This window comes from Thamnophis elegans, chromosome 5 (genome assembly GCF_009769535.1).
Source record: "Thamnophis elegans isolate rThaEle1 chromosome 5, rThaEle1.pri, whole genome shotgun sequence".
In the NCBI taxonomy this organism is placed as follows: domain Eukaryota; kingdom Metazoa; phylum Chordata; class Lepidosauria; order Squamata; family Colubridae; genus Thamnophis; species Thamnophis elegans.
In genome coordinates this window covers 34,700,395-34,725,873 of record NC_045545.1, presented here as the reverse complement: position 1 = coordinate 34,725,873, position 25,479 = coordinate 34,700,395, and the positions used below count along the sequence as shown (strand labels likewise).

Genomic DNA, 25,479 nt, shown 5'->3' with positions numbered 1-25,479 from the left:
CAGTGTGATTAACAATGCACATCCTAATCAGAAATCTTGGATTGGCAAACTCCACTTTACCCTTAATAACAACTATGAACGATGTCCTTTTCTCAGATGCTTTCAACTTTGGAGATTTATTTGCGTACCTGTGCTAGGAAGAGATTTGCTGTCTTTCACCTTGGATTTTCAGAGTTCCTGCTGATTTTTTTTTAAAATTCACCTAGGGACCACATAGTTTGCAAATGTTTACACCATTACCCAATTAACTAACAATATGGCTCTTACATCTGTCAACAAATAAAGCTGTTGTTGCTTTGTTTTAGCTCCCTGGCATTTGCTGTTCATATAGATCGTCATTGTACTTAATTATCATGCTGGTTCCCTTCTGCAGCATTTACTTTGTTATTTGTGGCATGTAAATATGTTGCTTTAGCATGGAAATAGAACGTTTAACGTTTGTCTGACCAGAAGAATGTTTTAAAAGATAGGCAACATCTCTTACTGCTAGCAATAATAAAAATGATAATAATATTTTGGGCCTATTCAACCAGTATCCAGGGTGACAGTGAAATCTGTCTTATTATGATCTCCCTATCTTCTACATTTTTGATAATAAGAGAATATAAGGATTTACTGAAATATAGACTCTCTCTCAGTAGATCACTCTTAACTAAAATGAATCAGAACAGAAACCAAGAGAAAAAGTCCAATCTCAGTCCTGTTCCTGACTCTGGATGCAAGTCTTTGGGGTATAAGGCACTCTGGTAAGATTCTTTATAAATTTACTTAAATGAATGAGATATGTTTTCAAACAGATTACAGTTTAATTCTTCTACTGTAAAAATGATTTTTCCTATTCTAACCAGTCTCAGATAATAATGCTGGAAGGTAACTTTAATTGTTACTCTGCAATTTATTAAGCAGCCAACCTCTCTGGAGAATGACTTTGTAATAATTTTTAGTCATTTAACTGGTAGTAAACCCACTGAACTGAATTAGACATTTCTGACTAGGGGTGAATAGTATTGTGCTATTAAATTTTTATTTTAAAGACTACATTCAATTCTGAAACATATGATTCTATGGCTACATTTGGGGCTGGTAGGAATATTGGAAATTTTGTAAACGCATCCAAGCATCATCATGGTCATTCTGCTACAGAAGCGGTCAATTCACAAAATGACTGCCACGATGGCAAAGACAGTAACAAAATACTCATTCTCAGAAGAGCAGAGTTGGGAGGCTAAAAGATAAAATAACCTTCTCATTTATCTGGATGCAAAGCAATATTCTGAAAGAAGAAATTTCCTCTGAATTCCCAATTTTCTTAATTCAGGAAACACGTAGTCTCTGTTAGCCTCTATCAATTGCCAAATATTAACTTTTCTCTAAATATTTGGCAATCATTTAGAAAACCCTCGCTGTCTTCCATCCAAACGCTTCCTCATTTTCTCTGGAAGGAGCCCTTCTTCCTTTCTTTAGACTGCCCTTTAAGTCATATCCAATTGCTTGAGCTCCCAGCCATCATCCACTTTTTTAGAATGTCTCTAGATCTAAGAAATCTTGGGGGTTGAAGTTGGCATGTAAAATACAGAGTGGTCACTTTTACAGATATTAAGCTAATCTATTTTAAAGCATTGAGTTTAGCAGGATATTTTACAGGTACATATGCATGTGTGTATACAGTACAATACAGCCTCCTGGGCACAAGGAAGCCTTATAGATATATAATTATTTCTGATTGCACACCTGATTTATCAGATAAGTATAGTATTCATTCAAATAATTTCACGAAGCCTGAATGATTGACATTTAAATCTTTCCTATACAGAGTGAAATTATACCTCCAATGCAAGTCACACTCCTGCCAGCCCTTTCTTTAAATATTTATCAAATATGTATTGTCTTTTTCCTGTAGCATTCATTGTGCACATATCCTTCTAGACAACAGCTTCAAAATTGTCAGTCATAATCATTAGGTTCAAGCACATAAAACATGGAAAATGTCACCAAGGTATGGCTTTTTAGCCATTTTGACCAATTAAATATATTTACTCTTATCTAAGAAATATTGACAAAAATCTTTTTCTGATCTGATTTAGGGACAAATGTAAAAGTGATTTGGATTAGAGATTTTTTTAAAAAAAATAATGAATATTATATATAACAACTATTTCCTTTTCCTACTCAGTTTCTAAAGTTATTTTAGTAAAGTTCTTTCTAATATATCTTTATATATATGTACACATACACACACAAACACACACAAACACACACACACACAACTGTATCACTTGACTGTTTACTAGATACAGCCTCTTACAGGCATGGGTGTGTGTGAATAAGGTGAAGTAATGGCAAACAGCCCAAGGCTGTTTTAAGTAATGATATGAATATACTCATGTCAAATATGAGTAACAAGGATCATAGTCATCACCTCTGTTAACACCCAAGAACAGGATCCAGTTCTCGAGGAGGCAAACTTCCTTTGCTTTTTTACACATGCATGAATTACTCTGTTGAATTTAGTAGACAAAGAATCCTTTAACTTTCATGCCTAATCCTTCTTATCAAGGTATAAGTGCTGTGAGATTCACTTAAAATGCACACCTGGTGAAGGACTAGAATTTAAAAAAATCTTATTATTAATCTGACATAAATAGTGAATCTAATCTGGGTAACAAATGTTCCTTTTGTGAATGTTGTTGTTGAGCTCTAATATACAAAGTAAGAATATACTGTACACATTGGATGGCTGCTCATTTTGGTTTAGAAAAACAAATGTGCTCAAGGTTTACCAATGCTTAAGAAACTCACTAAACTATGAAGATGGAAGAAAGGAAAGACAGAATGGCGGCCTCAAAATGTTTAACTAGTATTGCTGTTGAAAGTGTAAAATGCTGATTATTAAAGAAAAGGGCTGATGAAAACAATTCACAAGAAAGATTTTGGACTTTACAAGATCATTAGCTGCTATACATTGAAGCAGCTCTTCTTTTGCAGGTTTCTTTATGTCTGTAAAAACACTGTAACCTCATCTTTAAAGATGTGATTGCTTTAAAGAATCAACTCATTAAAGAGCCATTAAAGTAGCTGCATTTTCTTCTCATATTCATGTGGAAACTGAAAAGGATGGACTGCACTATTTTCCAGGGCGCTGCTCAGGAGAGTCCAAGCAAGGGTTAAATACAGCCAAACTGCTCAGAGCTGAATTGAAACTTTAAGCCACGCCTCTGGTGCTGATTATCCTCAGATTTTTCAATTCAGCTAGCCCAGTGAATGCGCTTTAAGTTTCTCTTCATTTATTTTATTAGCTCGGACTCTCTTGAGCATTTACTGTGAGTATTTTCAGTTTAGGGGGTGATCAGGCTGAGTGAGTGTAATTAGATTTCTTTAATTCGTTTCTAACTCGCTCTTCGGTTCTCTGGCATCCTGCTTAAATCCCAGGCGCCGCACGGAACGCAGGCAGCTGCTGGGGCAAGCGCGCGGGTCAGAGTTCTGACGCCAGCGCTGTTGCGACTCTCGCTGGGGAGGGGGAAAGCCTTGCTGAGGCTCCTGTGGTTGGCATCCGTGCCTTTGGTGGCTGGCGTACAGGTGCGGTGCCTCAGAGCTCCGGATGGTTTGGCGGCAACTTTTAAGTATTAGATCTTCCGGTCGTCATTTTGGGATCTATTTGCAGTTTTGGTTTCTGATTTCAACCTCGTGGCAGCTGCCTGCAGCCTGAGTCACAGCAGGTGCTGCGAGGAGCCACTCTTTGTCTGGACTGGCTGGCAATTAGGTGTATCCTTTTCACCTGAGCGGCAAGGATTGGGGCCGCTGGTCACAAGCCTCATTCCTACAGTGCTGGGAGCTGTTAACGCTTGCGTTTTATTCCACCTGCTGGATATTGCTGCTGCGATCCCTTCATGTCCCTTCAGAGCATCTGTTGGTTTGCAAGGCTTTTGCAAGGTGGTGAGTGGAGGTAGTCCCTGATTAGCCACAGTTACTAATGGCTGAGCAGGCTCCCGAGGATTCCACCCAGGCAGGGGGGTTCCTCCAGGGTTTTCTCCAGGCAGGCTGGTGTGGCTGCCAGGGAGGCCATCAGGGGCTCCAAACCATACTCCAGGCCAACCCCTAAGCAGGGATCAGGGCCAGACAAGGATGCATTATGCCATCATAAGGCCTTGAAAAGCAATTCTCCAAGGCCCAGTACCAAACGCAGTCCTCTCAATTGGTGTCTCCTGAGGAGCCTGCCATGGAGGTTCCTCCGGCCCAGCCAAGGCCTGTTTCAGACAGTGAGGATGAGGGCCAGGAGTTTTCCCCCACAGCTTCCATGTCTAGGGCAGTATCTCCAGGGGCCTCAATGGTAGATCAGGCTGATCTTTTCGCTTGCCCTTTGGACCTAGAAGAAGGCCTTGCCCCGGGTCCCTTGGCTCCTCAACTTCCGCCTTCAAGGCCCAAACCCTGAGCTCGGCTCATGGAGGATCTTCGGCCTGATCTTTCAGTGGAAATGCAGGAAGCTATCAATAGGGCCATTTCCCAGGGCATCGAAGCGGGCATGTTGTATTGTATTGTATTGTATTTTATTATTTGTATGCCGCCCTTCTCCGGGAGGACTCAGGGCGGCGAACAATTCAAAGGGGAAAAAGGGGAACATAAAAAGACAAAATACAAATAATAAAAGAAAACAACAGTCGCACAACCATACATGTCGAGAGGGGAGGGAACGCATCACCCCCAGGCCTGCCGGCAAAGCCAGGTTTTGACGGCTTTTCGGAAGGCCTGGAGAGAGGTGAGGGTCCGAATCCCTGCGAGGAGTTCATTCCAGAGGGCCGGAGCTGCCACAGAGAAGGCCCTCCCCCGGGTAATAGCCAGGTGGCATTGGCTGGTAGATGGCACCCGGAGGAGGCCAACCCTGTGAGATCTAATGGGTCTGTGGGAGGTAATTGGCAGCAGGCGGTCTCTCAAGTACCCAGATCCAATACCATGAAGGGCTTTATAAGTTACGAATAGCACCTTGAAGCATATCTGGAGACTGATCGGTAACCAGTGCAGCTCGCGGAGGATAGGTGTAACGTGGGTGTGCCGAGGTGCACCCACAATCGCTTGCGCGGCTGCATTCTGGACGAGTTGAAGTCTCCGAATACTCTTCAAGGGCTGCCCCATGTAGAGCGCATTGCAGTAGTCCAGTCTTGAGGTCACGAGGGCGTGAGTGACTGTTGCGAGCGCCTCCCGGTTCAGGTAGGGACGCAACTGGTGCACCAGGCGAACCTGGGCAAATGCCCCCCTGGTCACAGCCGACAAATGGTGTTCTAGAGTCAGCTGTGGATCCAGGAGGACCCCCAAGTTGCGAGTAGATTTTCACCCCCCAGCCTGAGTGATGGAATATTGACCAAGTTTTTGGGAGGGAAACACAACAGCCACTCGGTCTTGTCTGGATTGAGTACAAGCTTGTTAACCCCCATCCAGACCCTAACAGCCTCCAGGCACTGGCACATCATGTCAACCGCTTCACTGAGTTGGCACAGGGCGGACAGATACAACTGTGTATCGTCCGCATATTGATGGTGTTTTATCCCGTGCCGTCGAATGATCTCACCCAGTGGCTTCATGTAGATATTAAATAGCAGGGGGGACAAGACCGAACCCTGAGGAACCCCGTATTTCAGGGGCCTAGGGGTCGACCTCTCCTCCCCAACTAACACTGACTGCGACCTGTCCGAGAGGTAGGAGGAGAACCACCGAAAAACGGTGCCTCCCACCCCCACCTCTCGCAACCGTCGCAAAAGGATACCATGGTCGATGGTATCGAAGGCCGCTGAGAGGTCAAGGAGCACTAGGATGGAGGAATGACCTCCATCCCCGGCTCTCCAGAGATCATCGGTCAGTGCGACCAAAGCAGTTTCCGTATTGTAGCCAGGCCTGAAACCCGACTGAAAGGAGTCTAGATAATCGGCTTCATCCAAGGACCGCCGGAGTTGCGAGGCCACCACTTTCTCAACAACCTTCCCAATGAAGGGGAGGTTGGAGACTGGACGGTAGTTGTTCACAAGGGCAAACGCACCCACAAGACTAAACACCTAGAGCCCCAGCCAGTTCCCATGATTGCTTCTCCCCCACATCCCCTGCATTCCCCCCACTCCTCTTCTGTTTCCGAGGCTTCGGACTGGGAGGAGGGGGATGACATTCTGTCTGTTCAGGAGGCTGAATTCTCGGGGGAGGAAGGTGCAGCGGCTCAAAAGCCCTATTCATCGGGACTATTTAACACTGCAAATTTCAAAACCATTTTGGACAAGGCCAAGCTGGCCACCCATATGGGGTCCACTCTAGCTGTTCAAGCTCCTGCTGAACTGGATGACTTATCTGGGGATTTGTTTGAGGAACTGGTCTCAGTCCAGGAGATCATTCCTATTCCCAAGATGTTTCTTAATTTGGTTCAGAAACAATGGGCCCAACCTGCTACTATGGCTACCCCCTCTAGCAATGATAAGAAGCTGTACACTGTGGATGCCAGCCTGGAGGATTTACTTAAGCTGCCTCCTATCGATCCTCCGGTAGCGGCCCTCACCTCAACATCGGTGCTTCCGCCTGATTTGTTAGAGGGTCTTAAGGCTGAGGATAAGAAATCTGAGAATGCCTGTCATAAGACGCACCAGGCGGCTGCATGGGCAATTAAGACATCTGCCTCGGCTTCCTTTCTTTCCAGGGCCGCTCTCCTCTGGTTGAGGCGGTTAATGGCGAGGGTTCCAGTTAAGGATATCAAGTTAAGGCAGGAGATTAATAAAATCATGGCTGCCACCGAGTATACTGCTGATGCCACCCTCAGTGTGGCTAAATTCGCTTCTTGGGCCCTGGCTTCGAATGTCACCACCAGGCGTCTCTTATGGGTGAGGCATTGGAACGTGGACATGCGTTCCAAGTGGAAGTTAGTTTCTGCCCCCTTCAAAGGGGCCAAGCTCTTTGGGGAGGTGTTGGATCCAGTCCTAGTGGAAAATAAGGACAAAAAGAAGGTGATGCCGTCGGTTTCTAAGAAATCCGATAAGAAGGGCTTTTACTCCTACAGGAGGCAGTCCTTTCGGAACTCGGAACCTTCTTCCAGTTCTGCTCAGTCGCATCACCCATTCAACCAGCAGGTGGACAGGTCCCAGGACCGTCAGTCCTTTCGGGACAGGGGTCACCAATCGTATTACTCCAGACGCCCCTTTCAAGGGGGATCTGGCTCCCACCCTTTCAGAAAGTATAAGTGACTGTCGGGAATCAGCTCCCATAGGAGGGCGGCTCCAATTGTTTCACGCCCAGTGGGAGCAGGTCACGTCGGACCAGTGGGTATTACAAACGATCCAACTGGGTCTCACCCTAGAATTCCTCTCTCTTCCTCCCCGTCATTTCATCAGGTGTCCTGTTCCCTTGTGCGACGAAGGCGCACATCAACCGCCAGGTGGGCACACGGTCCAGGTCCTTGATGTTGGAAGCCGACGACCTAGGTCAGTGAGCGGAGCTCCATCTGCTGTCATACAGGCGGAGCACATCTCTGGCACGGTGACCACCCAGGCAGACTGGCTAAGCAGGGCGACTGTCGATCACTCGGAGTGGTGCCTGCACCCGCAGCTGTTCCACAGCATAGTTCAGAGGTTCGGCTGCCCACAGGTGGACCTGTTCGCAACAGCGGCCAACTCTCATCTTCCCAGGTTCTTCACCAGATTCCACGACTCGAGGGCCGAGGGGGTAAACACTCTTCACTGCCCTTGACTGAAGGAACTGCTCTACGCCTTTCTCCCATTGCCTCTTCTTCCCAGAGTCATTAGGAAGATCCTGGTGGAGGCAGCGGAGATCCTTCTGGTAGCCCCCTTTTGGCACAGGAGGACCTGGTTTGCCGATCTGGTGAGTCTGTCCGTTTGAGACCTGTGGCAAATTCCTCCATACGAGATCTCTCTCTGCCAAGGGGCCCTTCTTCATCCAGAGCCCCAGTGGCTACAACTAGCCGTTTGGCACTTGAGAGGGATCTCTTAAGCATGGACAACCTTTCCACCAAGGTGATCAGCACCATTCAGGCATCACGTCGTCCTTCCACGACTCAGAGTTACGACACCACCTGGAGGGCCTTTGTTACCTGGTGTTCTTCCAGAGGTGTTTCAGCTTCTTCAGCTTCGATTCCTGTCATTCTGGACTTTCTGAAAGATGGCCTTATAAGGGTTTGGTGCCTAACACTCTTCGTTGTCAGGTTGCCGCGCTCTCCACCATCCTGGCCCCTGAGGGTCACCTTTCTCTCGGCCGTCACCCCACCATTCGCAATTTTCTCAGGGGGGGCGACTAACCTGAGTCCCCCGATGGTTCACAGATACCCGACTTGGGACTTTAATGTGGTTTTGCGGGCTCTGGTCGAACCGCCGTTCGAGCCCCTCCATTCGGCCAGCTTGAAACATCTGACTTTTAAGACCGTTTTTCTCATTGCCATCACCTCAGCTAGACGTATCTCTGAGCTGGCTGCCTTGGCTGTCCGTGAGGATTTGTGCTTGTTTCACCAAGACAGGGTGATCCTTCGGCTGGACCCTTCTTTCGTGCCTAAAATTAATTCCTGGTTCCACCGGGCCCAGGAAGTCATCCTCCCTGACTTCTGTCCGCATCCGAGGCATCCTCGTGAGGAACGCTGGCACAAGCTGGATGTTCGCAGGACGCTACGCAGATACATCAAGCGTACGGCCAGTTTTCGATGCTCTGAGTCATTGTTTGTATCCTTCAAGCTGTCATCTCAGGGCAAGAAGGTCTCCTCGTCTATGATTGGCAGTTGGCTTAGGGCCTGCATAGCTCTCGCCCATGTTCTGCAGTCTTGACCGGTACCCAGTCGCATCAGGGCGCATTCGACCAGAAGTGCTGCCACCACTGCGGCCTGGGCGACGCGGGCTCCCATTGAGATTTGCAGAGTGGCCACATGGACTTCCTTATCTCCGTTTGTGCAGAATTACAAGTTGGACAAGTTTGCTTCAGTGGAAGGGGCCTTTGGGAGGCGTGTTCTGCAGGGTATTCATTCCAGCGGAGAGACCCTGTCTACTTCTGCTTCCCGCCCTAGTGACATTTAGCTTGGGTATGTCCCTTGCTTGGACTCTCCTGAGCAGCGCCCTGGAAAAGGACCATTGACTTACCTGAAGGATCGTTTTCAGGGCGCTGCGAAGGAGAGTCCACCCCACCCTGGGGTCTGGCTCTGCTGTTATTGCGTTTGTTTCCTTGGATGTTCCAGTTGGACTTGTTCCAGTTGTGTTTCTTGTTGATCCAATGTTGGACTTCTCAGCGCGCAACAGTTCCACGTCTTCATTGAAAAATCTGAGGATAATCAGCACCAGAGGCGTGGCTTAAAGTTTCAATTCAGCTCTGGGCAGTTTGGTTGTATTTAACCCTTGCTTGGACACTCCTTTGCAGTACCCTGAAAACGACTCTTCAGATAAGTCAATGGTCCATCTAAAGTTTGTGTCTGAGAAAGGTCAAAAACCTTTCTGAGTATTTTGAAGCATACACCGTCCTACTAAATGGTTATATTAAATGCTTATTTGCTTCCAACTTTTGTTCAGGGTGCTTGTCTTCGGAGTGTTAAACCCAAATATCTAAAGATTTGTGTTGCTTATAATATCTTATAATATATTGAAATCTGTAGGGGAGATTCACCTCCAATTGCTTTGGCTAGAACAAGCTCACGGAATAAAATCTCTGTGAATGCTGAAATGTTCTTTCCATTCATGCTTGACTAGCTTTGATGCTGTGACTTTGTTAACACCATGTTGAAACTTATTGGTTTGTAGACAATAAGAAGTGGATATTAATTCTTTGATATATCAAATGTTATAAAATTTACCTACCATCAAGTGTTAAATACTGGAAGCAATAAATGGTGCTAATGTTATGATTTGGCCAACGTTGGATACACATATGTAGCACCCTTGGTTGAATGGTCGGTATCACAATTTAAATACAATAGAATTCTAGTATCTCTGGAAACAATTATATCAGTTAGAAAGCTATGGAATGTAACATCTAAAAAGAGATTCAATTCTTTTTCCCATGCTAAATTGTCTTACAAATTAAGGAAAGGATGGTGATATGGAAAAAATGGGGGGAAAGCCGGGATATTGGCTTGGGATCAATTGATAGATGATGAGGATTCATTTTTAACATATACTGTGCTAAGAGCCAAATATCATCTATCAGGTGTAACTTAGAGGCTATATTACAGCTACAACATTTGTTAACAATATTGTTTGAAAGAACAGCATTTTCATTATCTGCTTATCTAATCTCTATTACCTGAGATACTAGACTAACTGTTCAAATCTTTTAAAAATTAAAAAAAATACTAGTAATTTCTATAGATATCAATAAATAAATTTGATATGTGCATTGTAAGAGGAAAGAATTAGAGGTTTCTATACTGCTAGACCAGGGCTGCCAAACTCCCAGCACGTGGGCCGGATGTGTCATGTGCTGGCCACACCCAGTTTAGCAAAGGGGAAAAAGATCCTGATATGTCACATGATGCTGCAGACGACATGAGTTTGTGCTAGACAATGGGAAATGTCGTAACTTTTATACTGGAGTGTCAATAAATAAAACCCTTCAAGACTTAAGATGCACTGGGATCAAGAGGAATTAATTTAGGCCCATTGAATTTTAAAAAGTGAATTCTAAGATCCAATATATTTTGAGGACAAGGAAGAGGCCCATGTAAACCAGGAAAAAGAGTACTTTAGAAGATATCCCTAGCTGTCTCCACATGCATGTGCATTGCAGGCACTATCATTTTGCTTCATTTTATTCCAGTTTTTTAAAGGATTTGTATGGTGCTAGCATTTTATTTTGACTTGCATTAAAAGGTATCTACAATGATTTACTACAACTAAAGGCAGTCTGCCAGTAAAGGCAATGCACTTTTGCAACTTAGTTCATTGTTACAATGATGCTGAAAAAAGTTACTTAGGATTGGTCTTTATACTGACAAGGGTTGAAGCATCTCTGCAATCATATAGTTGTGATTTATGCATTTGGTAAAATGTATGAATTTATGATGATTGTAACGTATCGGGGTCATATGATTGCTATCTGTGACCTTTCCAGTAGCTTCTGATTCACGTAAGGACCGCAGCAATAGAAGATTGTAAAATCGGTCTCAGTCACATGATGATTTAACAGATTTAACAATTGCACTGCTTAGTAATCGAGGTTCTGGTACAAATTGTGGACCTAAACTGAGGTCTACCTGAATTAGTAATGAACTCTTTTTCAAAGGAAACAGCTCAATCACAGGTCTGATATTCACCCTTTGGGTCACAGTTGAATTAATTGGCCTCCACAAGTCAATAATTTATGTTTTCTATATAATTCTTGAATTCTGAATGCCTTTAAAATGGACTTTAAATCCATTATACCATTTCTTCCAAGAATTGGTATAGGTCAATAGATTATGCATTCATTTTCTGGATTTCTGAACTATTTTTACTACAAATACTGTACATGTGCATTCTAAGAGATAAGGAAAGTTTTTTTCCCCCAGTTAGCTAAGTTTGAGGACATTTTAAGTCATACATTAATTTATCTCACATTCTGAACTATGAAAAATGGTGCACATGAATGTTTATGATCAAGCTGAGAGCCTGAGACAAAGACAATTGAATACAGATTGCGTATAAAAAGGAGGTAGTTATTAGCTTAAAGACACCATTTATAATTATCAGTGTGAGGAAATGTTTCTCAAGAAGATTCAGAGTGGGGAACACAACATTCCCAGATGCTACAATATAACTGATGTACAGTTAAGACCAACAACATGTATACAAAAATGTCTTAGTAATTTACAGATTCTCAAGCAGTTCTGACAGTGTAAGCCCTATCGGAATGAACAAAGTTTGGGGTATAGGATCACTAAGGATCAGAGCCTTATTAAGATGCATTTACTTGTCCAATTACCAAAACAGCAGGAGATCATTAAATTTTCTAGTTAGCAGACACAGCAATGTTAATTTCTTAATGTTGCCAAGGCTATTTCTTGGCATTTTGCTTCTACACTTTCTTCTAGCAAAAATTCATAAAGTAAAAACTAAGCATGAGAAAATAGGGTACAGGCATTTAAACAGAATACTCTTATCTTGGTGACAGTTATTTGTAGTGTTCAATATTCATGAGAGTACTGAGAAATTACCACTAGACAGGGAATCTTACCCTATCTCAGGTAGTTCATAGAGTAATCAGGAGAATGTTTGGAAGTAATTTTAAAAAGGTGATTTTTTACTATCCTCAATGGAACTTGCAATATAGTTAGATACAGAAGGATAGGGCTATGATATAAAAGGATGAAATAATGGAAAATGTGGGGAAAAGCAGGGGGGGAAATCCATTCTCTTTTTTCACACCCTCCCCACAGAAACACCAATCATTTTTATATCCACTTCTAAGTTGGATTGTCGTAGAATGCTGGTCAAAAAGAACTGATCCAGTAATCATCATTTTTATGTTCAGAAATATGATACATGTTACAACATAGCCTTTTGCTTCTTTCTCTGTCCATCTCCTTCTACAGTACAGTTGGTATTCAACATACCAAACGAACACCTGCTTCCAATCAAGTCCTATTAATCCCTCAGCTATATTTTATAGTCCTGCAATTATCCAGTTACAATCTGGTTCTAAATCAACCTAAATCCTTCTCTTGACTGGATTCACTGTATTCTCCTCCATTAAATTTATTTTAACTGCTATTTTGAAACGGAAGGGTAAGAAATAGATGTCTTTTCCTTATCCTTGTTTACTTAAGCTGCTGTTGGAATTGACTAATTAAAGGGATTTTTAGAATCGTAATACTCTAAACAAAACAAACTGGTTTTGAATTATTAAGCAACATTTTAAATGCATTTGAATAACCTTAAGTAACTTAGGTGCCAACTGATCCTAAGCTACAGCTCAGATAAATAAACGTGAATTACTGTAGAAGTCTTAACTTACTCAGGCCTCCAGATACAGTAAATAAAGAGCTTAAGTCTCCGGTATATAGTACTCCCAAATAAGTGGATTTCATTGCTTGCATTTAAAAGAGGAAATGTGGCACAGAAAAAGAAAAACAAGGTTTAATTTTGATTACAAAAGAAACTTGCAGGTGCAGGCTGTTAAGACATGCCAATGCTCTTGTGAGATGCCTCTTGTCTTGTGTTTCAAATGCCATGCCATACAAAACCCACACCATAACTCTTTTCAAGTAGTTATCAGAGATCTTGTCATTAAAGGATATCACTAGAAAAAATCCAAAAGAAACAATCAAGTAATACCGCTGGAAGGAGAAACTAAAAGGTCATGAAGTAGTGAATAAGCAGTAAAGTTTTCAAAACTTTGTTCACTTTTCTGTCATTTCAGTTGATCCCAATAAAGATATTACCTTGGTCAGGAATGGGCAACTATGGAACTTTACGACCTGTGGACTTCAATTCCCAGAACCTAAGTCAACCATGCTGACTCAGGAATTCTGGGAGTCCAATCTAATCATGTCAAAATCCACAGGTCATAAAGTTGCCATAATTGCCCACCCCTAATTTTGGTCTTTCTTTTGTATTTTGTCTTATGTGAAAAGAATAACGTCTGTTATGCTCATTTGATTATTACATTTATTTATATAATTTAAAAGTAATGCCACAGAAGTGTTTCTTTCCATGTTTCAAATATATCCATCATCACTTGGAGACCTCCCTAGGATAGAGGCTAATTCCTAGGACCTCATGCAGTTGGCTGCTTCAGAAATCAGTCTGCTGTTTTGGTACTGACAAAAGTCAGATGGATCCAAGAACTGTAGGAACCAAATGCATTTTCAGTTGAGATGAATGGTTCCTCCTGTCTTGTTTGGTGAATGATTGACAGCTGTTTGTTTGTTACAGCTAGGTTAAAGTACCATTCACCATCCTTGAGTTGAGAAAAAACACGTTGTTCTCCTGGTGATCAGTATTCCATTCCAGAAACAAGGTTAGCAAATGGCACTATTCTGATGCAAGATGAATAAGGATAAGTTAAGGTCAAGGACTGATGGATGCCCTTGGGTTTGGTTCTCTCCACTCATCAATATCTAATATCAACTGAAGAAGCATCCAAAACTATAATTAATCAAATAAACTACTACTAGTAGGAATCTATTTGATTTGCTCCCTTTCTTGCTACGGTGAACACACAAGTTAATATTTATCCTGTGATAAAATAGATTTGTTTAAGAGCCAATATAGACAGAATAACAGAGTTGTTCTTCTAGTCCAACCCCCTGCTCAAGTAGGAGACACTATACCATTGCAGACAAATTGGTTGTCCAATCTCTTTTTAAAAATCCCCAGTGTTGGAGCACCCACAATTTTTGAAGCCAAGGTTCCACTGATTAATTGTTATCAATGTTTAAATACCAGTGATATTATAGAATAATCTAATCAAAGAGCAAATGTTTTTTTTATTTTGACATTGAGAAGCTGGCTCTCACATTCAAATCTTGAAATACCGTTAGTTATGCAAGAATCCTCAGATTGGTTCTTAGTTAGAGTTAGGGACAGACACATGTGGAGCCCTAAAAACCAGAGGTACAAATCTATGAGTTGAAAAATAGAAGGTGGAAAATATTAGAAAATTTAAAAATTTAAAAATTGAGGGACTTTCTTTTGCTGAAGCTATCTACAGTAGATGGCCATCTCGGAGAAATGCAACAGCACATCCTATAAGATAGCTTCTGCACTGAGCAGGAGATAGGCTTATTTCACAATCCACAAATAAATTCAGCTTTACCATCCTAAGTATGAACTACAATTGGGTAAAGGAATGGAAAAAGTATTCTAAACACATTTATTTACTTACATCTCTCCTGGGAAAAGTCCCTAGTAGCTTGAACTCCTCCCAAGGGTAACCCTTGGAAGCTACAAAATCAAAGACGACCTGCAGCTTGCTACTGGCCAGGAAACGTCGTTCAAAGAATTCTCCACTGGGTGTTCGGATACGTAGCTTACTAACTGATTCAGTACTCTCCTGTTTGGGCTCAGGAGGCAATGACTGCTCTAAAGAGAGCCTTATAGCCTGAGGAAAGAAAGGAAGAAAAGTCATGTAGAGATCAGTAGCTACTTCATTGTTAATTCTATTATTTTGTAAATAAGAATGGCATTATAAAAAAATAGGCTGACAAGAGTACGCTTTGATTAATTTTTTGCTCATAGATCTGCCAGAGGCTGAATTCGATCATTTCTCCAAAATGGCGGCTTTCTTTCATTTGCATTAAGCTCTCTAGGTTTCTGAGAGAGTAAGTTACCTCTTCTTGACTCAAATTTTGTAGCAATATCAAACTTCCACACTATCAGTTTTAAAAAAAAATTCTGTTCATTTTGAGGGCAGAAAAATAGAAAAGCCAACTCTATGCGTTTACCTATTACATACCATAAAATTACATTTTACATTCCATCTCCTAACAAGAGAGAAGCATGAGTTGGCTCATTGACACATTCTCCCTGCCTTTTACAGAGATTCAAACCTAGGAAATAAATTTTGTTAAGATTATCATTTCCAATATTCTATAAATGGCTACTATCTTTTGGAAAGCTTTCAAAATGATGATTGGCAGGCCTCACCTTACCTTAACTGTCTTTATTTAACGATATTTCCAGATCAAATTTTGCCTACCTGGTGATAATAGAAGATTTTGCTCTGTTATGAATATTGCCTAGCACTGATACTTAAATGACACTACTAGATTAGTAGATTAAAAAATATCATGATAATGGTCATGATGACACAATCAAAGTCTTAACCTTTTAAATATCCAAACACACATACAAAATGGGCAGGGTTTGCATGATCTTGACTGTCATCTTGACTTTGACTCATGATTGCCATAAGATAACTGGGAAAGATTTTTTTCTTTGCCTAGATAAAATACAGGGTAAACTCCTTTCTTTTTATTTCTAATGCTTAAGCTCCTTTTTCTTTTTTAAAGAAAAATGTTCTCCACGTATTAGGCTGTCTTCCTGTTTTTGAAGTCAATTTCCAAACAACAGTTCTATAATTTACATCTCAATAACATATTCATCTTTATCCATTTCTTAATAACAGCAAAAAAACAACTAATTAAAATAAATCCTTCTCTTATAACACATTATTAAACCAATAGTTTACTGCATAGCAGTGATAGGTAATTTAATTGTTGGACAGAAAGGACTTAGGAAATCTTGATTGAGTGAATAATTGCAAAGTGCCAAATTGCCCTTTAAAGTGTAAAAATCAAAACCATTAAATATTTAGACAGATATATTAATTTATTAAAATCCTGTAACCTTCTCACATATTTTTTAACAAGAGAGCAAAGTTCTCAACATCTAATTTCTCTATACATAAATTTGCTTCGGAATGGGTTACCTACTTATGAAAATATATGTCAATGAAATAACTTTAAGTCAAACTGTTCTCTTAGTGCTTTCAAAACAAATACATTTCTTTAAAATGTTCCGTATTTTAAGAATGTTAATGAATTTTTGAATGCCTAACTTTTTTCAGATTCCTCTGTTGAGCTAGATTCTATCATATTCATTCTTAATAGTGGGATCTTTGAAATCATGCAATGGAAATTAAAAAAGACTACACAACTTAGGCTTGATTGATCTTCAAGTATGGTTAAAACTGGATTCAATGAATTTAAAATTGGGACATATTTAGATTTGAAAATGAAAAGTTAGTGTTATTAAGAACAATAAAAAAACCAACAGGACAAACATAAACACCAGCAAAAAAGTGTACAAATTAGTATGCTCAAAAGCTATATGCATGCCGGAAAAGACGCCTAGAGAGTGGTTGGAGGGCCAGCTGGTCCGAATCTGATCGAACACGTCCGTAGATAACTGCCCAGCCGCCCTGTTTAGGGTGACCCACTCCTTACTTAACCAATGAGCTGGGAAAGACCCCTTGCAGGGTAGGGCTGAAGAATTTGTTCAGTATCTGCAGGATAAAATCGCTCAGACTTGGACTCTGACTGGGTAGATTCGGGCGAGTCGACGGGGATGAATCTTGTGGAGACCATCTGGGATGAGTTTGACCCTGTGACCCCCGAGGGCATGGACAAGATTATAGGGAGACTCAGTGCTGCCACTTGTGTGCTGGACCTGTGTCCCTCTTGGTTAGTCTCGGCTTCCCTGGAGGTGACATGAGGCTGGCTCCAGGCGATTACCAACGCTTCGTTGAGAGAGGGGTTCTTTCCCACCGCCTTGAAGGAGGCGGTGGTGAGGCCCCTCCTTAAGAAGCCTTCCCTGGACCCAGCTTCTTTAGCCAACTATCGTCCGGTCTCCAACCTTCACTTTGTAGCGAAGGTTGTCGAGAGTGCGGTAGCACGTCAGCTTCCCCAGTCCCTGGATGAAGCTGTCGACCTGGATCCGTTTCAGTCAGGTTTCAGGCCCGGATACAGCATGGAGATGGCATTGGTCGCGTTGGTCGATGATCTCTGGCGGGCCCGGGACAGGGGCTGCTCCTCTGTCCTGGTCCTATTAGACCTCTCAGTGGCTTTCGATACCATCGACCATGGTATCCTACTGCGACGGCTTGGGGGGTTGAGAGTGGGGGGCACCATTTTACGGTGGTTCTCCTCCTACCTGTCGGATCGGTCACAGTTTGTGTTGACTGGAGGGCAGGGATCGAGCCTGAGGTACATCACTTGTGGGGTGCCCCAGGGATCGGTTTTCTTACGCCTCCTGTTCAACATATATATGAAACCACTGGGCGAGATCATCTGTGGTTTTGGGGTACGGTATCATCAATATGCTGATGATACCTGACTTTTCATCTCTACCCCAAACCACCCAAACGATGCCCTCGACGTGATGTCCCGATGCCTGGAGGCTGTGCGGATCTGGATAGGGAGGAACAGGCTCAAGCTCAATCCCTCCAAGACTGAGTGGCTGTGGTTTCCGTCATCCCGATTTGTGCATCTTGTTCCATCTTTGATGATAGGGGGAGAAATTTTACCCCCCTCAGAGAGGGCCCACAATCTGGGAGTCCTCCTGGATACGCAGCTTAGTTTAGAAGAACACCTGATGACCGTGACCCAGGGGGCCTTTTACCAGGTTCGCCTGGTACGTCAGTTGCGTCCCTTCCTGGATCGGGATGCTCTGTGCACAGTCACTCATGCCCTCGTCCTTTCTCGCCTGGACTACTGTAATGCTCTCTACATGGGGCTGCCCTTGAAGAGCACCCGGAGGCTTCAACTGGTCCAGAATGCGGCTGCGCGGGTTCTCATGGGGGCACCTAGGTGCTCCCATGTTACACCCCTTTTAGGCAGCCTGCACTGGTTGCCGGTTGTCTTCTGGGTGCGATTCAAGGTACTAATTATGACCTTTAAATCGCTCCATGGCTTAGGCCCAGGGTACCTGCAAGACCACCTACTGCCTCCCCCCATCCAGTGCGATCCCACAGAGTTGGCCTCCTCAGGGTGCTGACGGCCAGACAGTGTCGGCTAGCGATCCCCAGGGGGAGAGCCTTCTCTGTGGGAGCGCCTTCCCTCTGGAATGAGCTACCCTCAGAGCTTCGTATAATCACCGACCTCCGGTCCTTCCAACGTACCCTAAAAAGTTGGCTTTTCCAGCAAGCCAGCCTGGCCTGAACAAAACAAATTGATTATTGAGCATTGTTAATTTTAATTCACATTTTTTAAAAAATGTTATTGTCAATTCTAATTGGGTTTGTTTGGGATATTCTATTTAATTTTTTTTTAACTTTTGTATTATGTGTTTCTTTTAATGTTGTATGCTGCCCTGAGTCCTTGGGAGAAGGGTGACATATAAATCTAATAAACCAAACCAAACCAAACCAAACCAAACATACCATAGATTAAAACTTTTGTCTTTTTGCCTCCACGTTTTTGATGTTTTTAAGCTCCAAAATCATACAAAGAAATACCTAAGAACAAGAACCCAGAACAACTCTGCAACGGTTATGTATAATCTATATAAAATCATATATATTGTTATGGGAGGTTATGTGTTGCTATGTGGCAGGCATCATTTGTATTCCACACATTCAATAATTGACATTAAGGAAGGAGAGAAAGTAGAGATGGTTCTCCATTCCTTCTAGAGACTTTAATAAAATCCACTGGAAGATCACTTGGTGTCTGATCGGAAAACAGGAGTTTGGCAAGTGAACTATACAATGCAGATGAGGGGGGAAAAAGCACAGCAGAGAGGAAAATTCTGCTGTTTCCTAAACACTGCTGATATATTACTTTTAATGTATTGAGTCCTGCTGACTATCCATTGTGTCTGACTGCAGTATGGCCTTTGTTGACCTAGTTGAGACAGCTCAAGGAGGTATGCAAGGAACCCAGTTTCCAGAAAACAACTTTCTGTTTGCTCATAAGTTCACTCAGCAAAGAGAGAAGTTTTCATGGGAAATTGGCTACAATAATCAGAAGGGGAAGTTCAAAGGGATATGGAGAGTGAGGGAATTATGGTGTGTACAATGTCTGGCTTACTTGGCTGAAGAAGATCCAAAATACACTTGCAAACGCAATCTTCTTGAAAGTGAGAGTTAAAGCACTTAAAGCAAATGTTTCTACACCACAACACATCAGTGGAAATGATAAGTTCCTGGACAGGACAACAGAATCACTCAGAAGAGCCGGTAAATTGAATAGTTAGACCAGAGGGAGAACCTTGGCAGAGATAACAGCTCATGTGACTAGAAAAGGCAAAGGGATTAGGAGGCATCCGGTGGTAATTATGATTCTTCCTCTAAAAAGATGAACCACAACTACCCAAGCAGATCTTGCTAAAGAACACTAGAGAAAACATATAGTCCCTCCATGGACTTAAGTCAAGAGCCACCTTGAAAAAGAAGTGTCTAGTGATGGTGGGTGGTTCTCCACTAAGTTGAACTGGGCAGCTACCTGAAATCCCTAATGATGCCTCAGTAAGTCTTGCTAATGAGAACTCCAAGAAAGCATACTTGGAAAAGAATTACCTTCAATTTAAGCAGCTGCCAAAGAACTAGACATAAGACTTACAAAAGAGACCCACACCCACGCCCTCAAAACCAACAAAATGACCGTTGACTTACCTGAACGGTCCTTCTATGTGTGCTGCGAGGGGAATCCAAGCATGGGTTAACTTTGTCCATTAGCCTAGAGACTGAGTTATGTAAATGTTGACCACGCCTCCTCTGACTGGATGGGTCAGTTTTGTACGAAGTCAGCCGGTTAACAACGTGTAGCAATGTCAATGATGGCCATAGCCAAAACAAGTCTTAATAGTCACGTCCAGAGTAAAGTCAAGTCAGTAAACAGATAAGGATCAGTCATCGAGTCAGAGTCATGAGCTAGCCCTGGCCAGCCGAAGCTGCGGGCGGGTTTGGATTCCCCTCGCAGCACACATAGAAGGACCGTTCAGGTAAGTCAACAGTCGTTCTCCTGTGTGCTGCTTGGGGAATCCAAGCATGGGACATGCCAAAGCAATTAAAAGTCAGGGCGGGAGCTAGGCTGGTCAGGGTGCCCCGGAGAAGAAATCACCCTCTGCAATACTCGCCGCCCAAAAGAGGCCTCAGCCGAGGCAAACACGTCAACCTTGTAATGTCGAATAAATGGTGATGGCGACAACCAGGTAGCCGCCCTGCAAATTTCCTTCACTGAGGCTTGCGTAGCCCAGGCCGCTGTGGTAGCTGCACTTCTGGTAAAATGAGAAGTAATACGTCTAGGGACTGGTCGGTTTGGCTGTCATAAGCAAGAGCAATGCACGCCTTTAACCATCGGCCGATGGTATGGGAAGACACCTTCTGCCCCATGGATGATGGTTGAAAGAATACAAAAAGTGCTTCCGACTGTCTGAAGGACGCAGTGCATTTCACATAGCATGGAAGAGTCCTGAGCACATCCAGGTGGTGCCACTGGCGCTCGTGCAGATGGGAAGGTCGGGGGCAGAAATCCGGGAGGATGAGTTCCTGAGCCCTGTGGAATAAAGTTTTGATTTTTGGTAGGAAGGCTGGGTCCAAACGAAGGACAACTCTGTTGGGATGGAATATGCAGAGGTCCGCTCGAACTGACAGCGCTGCCAATTCGGGCACCCTCCTGGCCGATGTACTAGCTACCAAAAACACAGTCTTAAGAGTCAGCAACCGAAGGCTGATGGATGTAATAGGCTCAAATGGAGAGGCCATAAGAGCCCTGAGCACTAATGTCAAGTCCCAAGTAGGGTAACAATGCACAGTCTGAGGTCTGAGATTAGCTGCACCTTTCAAAAAGGATTTGACCCGTGAGTGTTGAGACAATGAACGGCCCTGCCCCCCCCCCCAATTACTGTGGCCAAGGCCACGACCTGCCTGAGAAGCGTGTTGGGTGCTAAACCCTTGTCAAGTTCCGTTTGCAAAAAGTCCAATACTTGGGGTACCGAAGCCTTGAGAGGGTCAGCCCCACCTGCAGAAGGCCTGCCAGGTGGCCTCGTATATACGAGTAGTAGATGGACAACGGGCCACTTGAATAGTATCAATGACCTTACTTGAGTAGTGTAGCCCAGTTAGAATAGCCCGCTCACGTGCCACACGGCTAACTGTAGCAGAGTTTAAAGAGTTTAAAGAGTTTATTAACATTTATAGGCCGCCCTTTTCCCTGAGGGGACTCAGGGCGGCTCACATAAAATCAGGAAGGGGAATACAAACAATAACGTAGACACACATAAGTAAAAATAATAGGCAACATTCATTCATCATTCGGGAGGGGCGGCTATCTTTGTCCCCAGGCCTGACGGGCTAGCCAGGTCTTAAGGGCTATGCGGAAGGCCTGGACGGTGGTGAGAGTACGAATCTCCACGGGGAGCTCGTTCCAAAGGGTCGGAGCTACTACTGAAAAAGCCCTCCTCCTTGTAGTTGCCAGCCAGCACTGGCTGGCAGATGGAATTCGGAGGAGGCCCAATCTATGAGATCTAATTGGTCGCAGGGAGGTAATTGGCAGAAGGCGGTCTCTCAAGTACGCAGATCCACTACCATGAAGGGCTTTATGGGTGACTAATAACACCTTGAAGCGCACCCGGAGATCGACAGGTAGCCAGCGCAGCTCACGGAGGATAGGTGTTATGTGGGTGAACCGAGGTGCACCCACAATCACTCGCGCGGCCGCGTTCTGGACTAGCTGAAGTCGCCGGATGCTCTTCAAGGGCAGCCCCATGTAGAGCACATTGCAGTATTCCAGCCTAGAGGTCACAAGGGCCCGAGTGCCTCCCGATTCAGGTAGGGTCGCAATTGGCGCACCAGGCGAACCTGGGCAAATGCCCCCCTGGTCACAGCCGTCAGGTGGTGGTCAAAGGATAGCTGTGGATCCAGGAGGACTCCCAAGTTGCGAACCCTCTCTGAGGGGTGTAAAATTTGACCCCCCAGCCTGAGTGATGGAATATTGGTCGAATCTTTGGGAGGGAAGCACAACAGCCACTCGGTCTTTTCTGGGTTGAGTACAAGCTTGTTAGCCCTCATCCAGTCCATAACGGCCTCAAGGCCTCGGTTCATCACGTCTGCCGCTTCATTGAGTTGGCACGGGGCGGACAGATACAACTGGGTATCGTCCGCATATTGATGGTATCTTATCCCGTGCCTGAGGATGATCTCTCCCAGCGGTTTCATGTAGATGTTGAATAGTAGGGGGGATAAGACCGAACCCTGAGGCACCCCATATGTTAGGGGCCTAGGGGTCGATCTCTGCCCCCCCACTAACACCGACTGCGACCTGTCCGAGAGGTAGGAGGAGAACCACCGCAACACGGTGCCTCCCACTCCCACCTCCCGCAGTCGTCGCAGAAGGATACCATGGTCGATGGTATCGAAAGCCGCTGAGAGGTCAAGGAGAACCAGGATGGAGGAATGTCCTCCATCTCTGGCTCTCCAAAGATCATCGGTCAATGCGACCAAAGCGGTTTCTGTGCTGTAACTGGGTCTGAAGCCTGACTGGAAGGGGTCAAGATAGCTTGCTTCCTCCAAGGACCGCTGGAGCTGGAAGGCCACCACCTTCTCAACAACCTTCCCAAGAAAGGGAAGGTTGGAGACTGGGCGATAGTTATTAAGAACAGATGGATCCAGAGATGGCTTCTTCAGGAGGGGTCTCACCACCGCCGCTTTTAACGCGGCGGGGAAGTTCCCCTCCCGAAGAGAGGCGGTAACAACCGCCTGGATCCAGCCTCGTGTCACCTCACTGCTGTTAGTAACCAGCCATGAGGGACACAGGTCCAGTACACAGGTGGAGGCACTTACAGCCCTCATGGCCTTGTCCACATCCCCGGGGGCAACATCCTGAAACTCAACCCAGAGGTGGTCTACTTCATCCTCTTGTGCCTCGGCTGGAACTGCAGAGATAGAGTCCAAGACCGAAACCGAGCAATTTTGTCCGCTAAGAATTGGGCATAATCCTCAGCTCTGCCCTGCAAGGGTTCCCCCGCTTCCCTCTTATTTAGTAGGGAGCGGGTTATCCTAAACAGCTGGGGGTTCGGGTGGATGAGCCCCCTGGTTGAGCTGGATCTGGTCGTCCAGAATCCTCCACGGGCGAGAGATCGTCAGGTGCATGAGGTCTGCGTACCAGGGACGCCGGGACCACATCGGAGCCATCAACAGGACCTTCGCTTGCTCCATCAGGATTTTTTGGATGACCAGCAGAAGGATCGGCGGAGGCGGGAAGGTGTAAAGGAGGCCGGCCGGCCACGGGCTGCGCAGGGTATCCACTCTCTTTACCTGGTGTAAAATCGCGGTAGTTGTGTGTTGTGAAGTTGTGCGAACAGGTCCACCTCGGGATGGCCGAACCGGTGAGAGAGCTCCTGGAAAAGATCGGGGTGGAGTTGCCACTCTGCTTGGTCCACAGTGGCTCTGCTCAGCCAGTCTGCCTGTGTATTGGAATCGCCCAATATGTGTTCCGCCCGAAGGGACAGCAGTCTGGTCTCCGCCCAGTGATGTAATTTCTCCGCCTCCAGCATCAAGGCCCTGGAGTGGGTGTCCCCTTGGCGATTGACATGGGCCTTGGAGGCCACATTGTCGATCAAGACCAATATGTCGTTGTGAGAGACAATGTCCTGGAACTCTTGGAGGGCTAGCCGGTTGGCCTGGAGCTCCAGCCAATTGATGCTGTTGCTCAGTTCTTGACTCAACCAGCGACCCTGTGCGACACAGTCCAGGGCATGGCCCCCACCCGAACAGACTGGCATCCATCATAATTTGAATGCAGTCCGGTTCCTTGAATGGGCACTCTGTGAGGAGTTTGGAGGACGTCCACCACCGGAGGGACCTGAGAGGTTTGGGCGGAAGCCGAACCTTGATCTGGGAATGGCTGGTGTGGGCCCTCTGAAAGGGGAGCAGGAATCATTGCAGTGGGCATGCATGGAATCTGGCCCAGGGAACAATGTTTATACAGGAAATCATTTTCCCAAGTAGTTGGGAAATCGTAGCCAATGGCAAGAGTCTCTGAGATAATACCTGAGTTGCCAGGTGTTGGATGCTCTGTTGCCTCTCCAGGGACAGGGAGACCTCGCATGTGACAGAATTGATGATGGTCCCCAGATGTAGCAACGACATGGTCGGCTGCAGGTGACTCTTGGGGAGGTTCAGGACGAACCCGTGTCTCCGCAGTGAGTCCATTGTTACCTATAGATTCCATAGGGCCTGGTCCCGAGATGGAGACAGAACCAAGATGTCGTCTAGGTAACAATTCACTCTCACTGGGACCGAGCGAAGCGACGCTGCCACAACCTCCAAGAGTTTGGTAAAAGTTCGAGGGGTCGATGACAGGCCGAAGGGCAAAGCCCGGTATTGAAAATGTTGGCCCGCAAAATGAAAGCGTAGGAACCTCCGATGTGCTGGATGGATGGGCACATGGAGGTACGCCTCTTTGATGTCGACTGATGTCATCATGTCGCCCTGGCGGATGGATGCCAAGATGCTTTTTAGGGATTGCATCTTGAACGTTTGATACTTGATGTACAGGTTGAGTCTTTTCAAATCTAGAATGGCCCGCCATCTCCCCGAGTTCTTGGGTACTAGGAATAAGATTGAATAAAACCCTAGCCCTTCCTGGACTTTTGGAACCTATTCTATGGCGTTGATGGAGATGAGATAGCAATAGCAATAGCAGTTAGACTTATATACCGCTTCATAGGGCTTTTGGCCCTCTCTAAGCAGTTTACAGAGTCAGCATATTGCCCCCAACAACAATCCGGGTGCTCATTTTACCCACCTCGGAAGGATGGAAGGCTGAGTCAACCCTGAGCTGGTGAGATTTGAACAGCCGAACTGCAGAACTGCAGTCAGCTGAAGTAGCCTGCAGTGCTGCATTTAACCACTGTGCCACCTCGGCTCCTATGTTGTATTTTGGTGTCCATGAGATGCCATTTCATCGAACACCTGGGCACAGGACACCTGATGAACCACCTCGGAGGGATGGAGAGAAATTCTAGAGTGAGGCCCAGCCTCACAACCTGAAGGGCCCAGGCGTCGGACGTGGTCTCCACCCACTGATGAGCAAAGGCCAGGAGACGC

General features: G+C 44.8%; 1 protein-coding gene across 1 annotated transcript in view; it reads right to left on the bottom strand.

Moving 5' to 3' along the window:
• Nucleotides 1-25,479, bottom strand: part of FAF1 (Fas associated factor 1) — a 239,794-nt gene that overhangs the window by 4,334 nt on the left and 209,981 nt on the right. Inside the window, exon 18 of the mRNA XM_032218051.1 lies at nucleotides 14,815-15,030. Within this exon, the coding sequence (XP_032073942.1) occupies nucleotides 14,815-15,030 (216 nt within the window). The remainder of the gene's footprint in view (nucleotides 1-14,814; nucleotides 15,031-25,479) is intronic.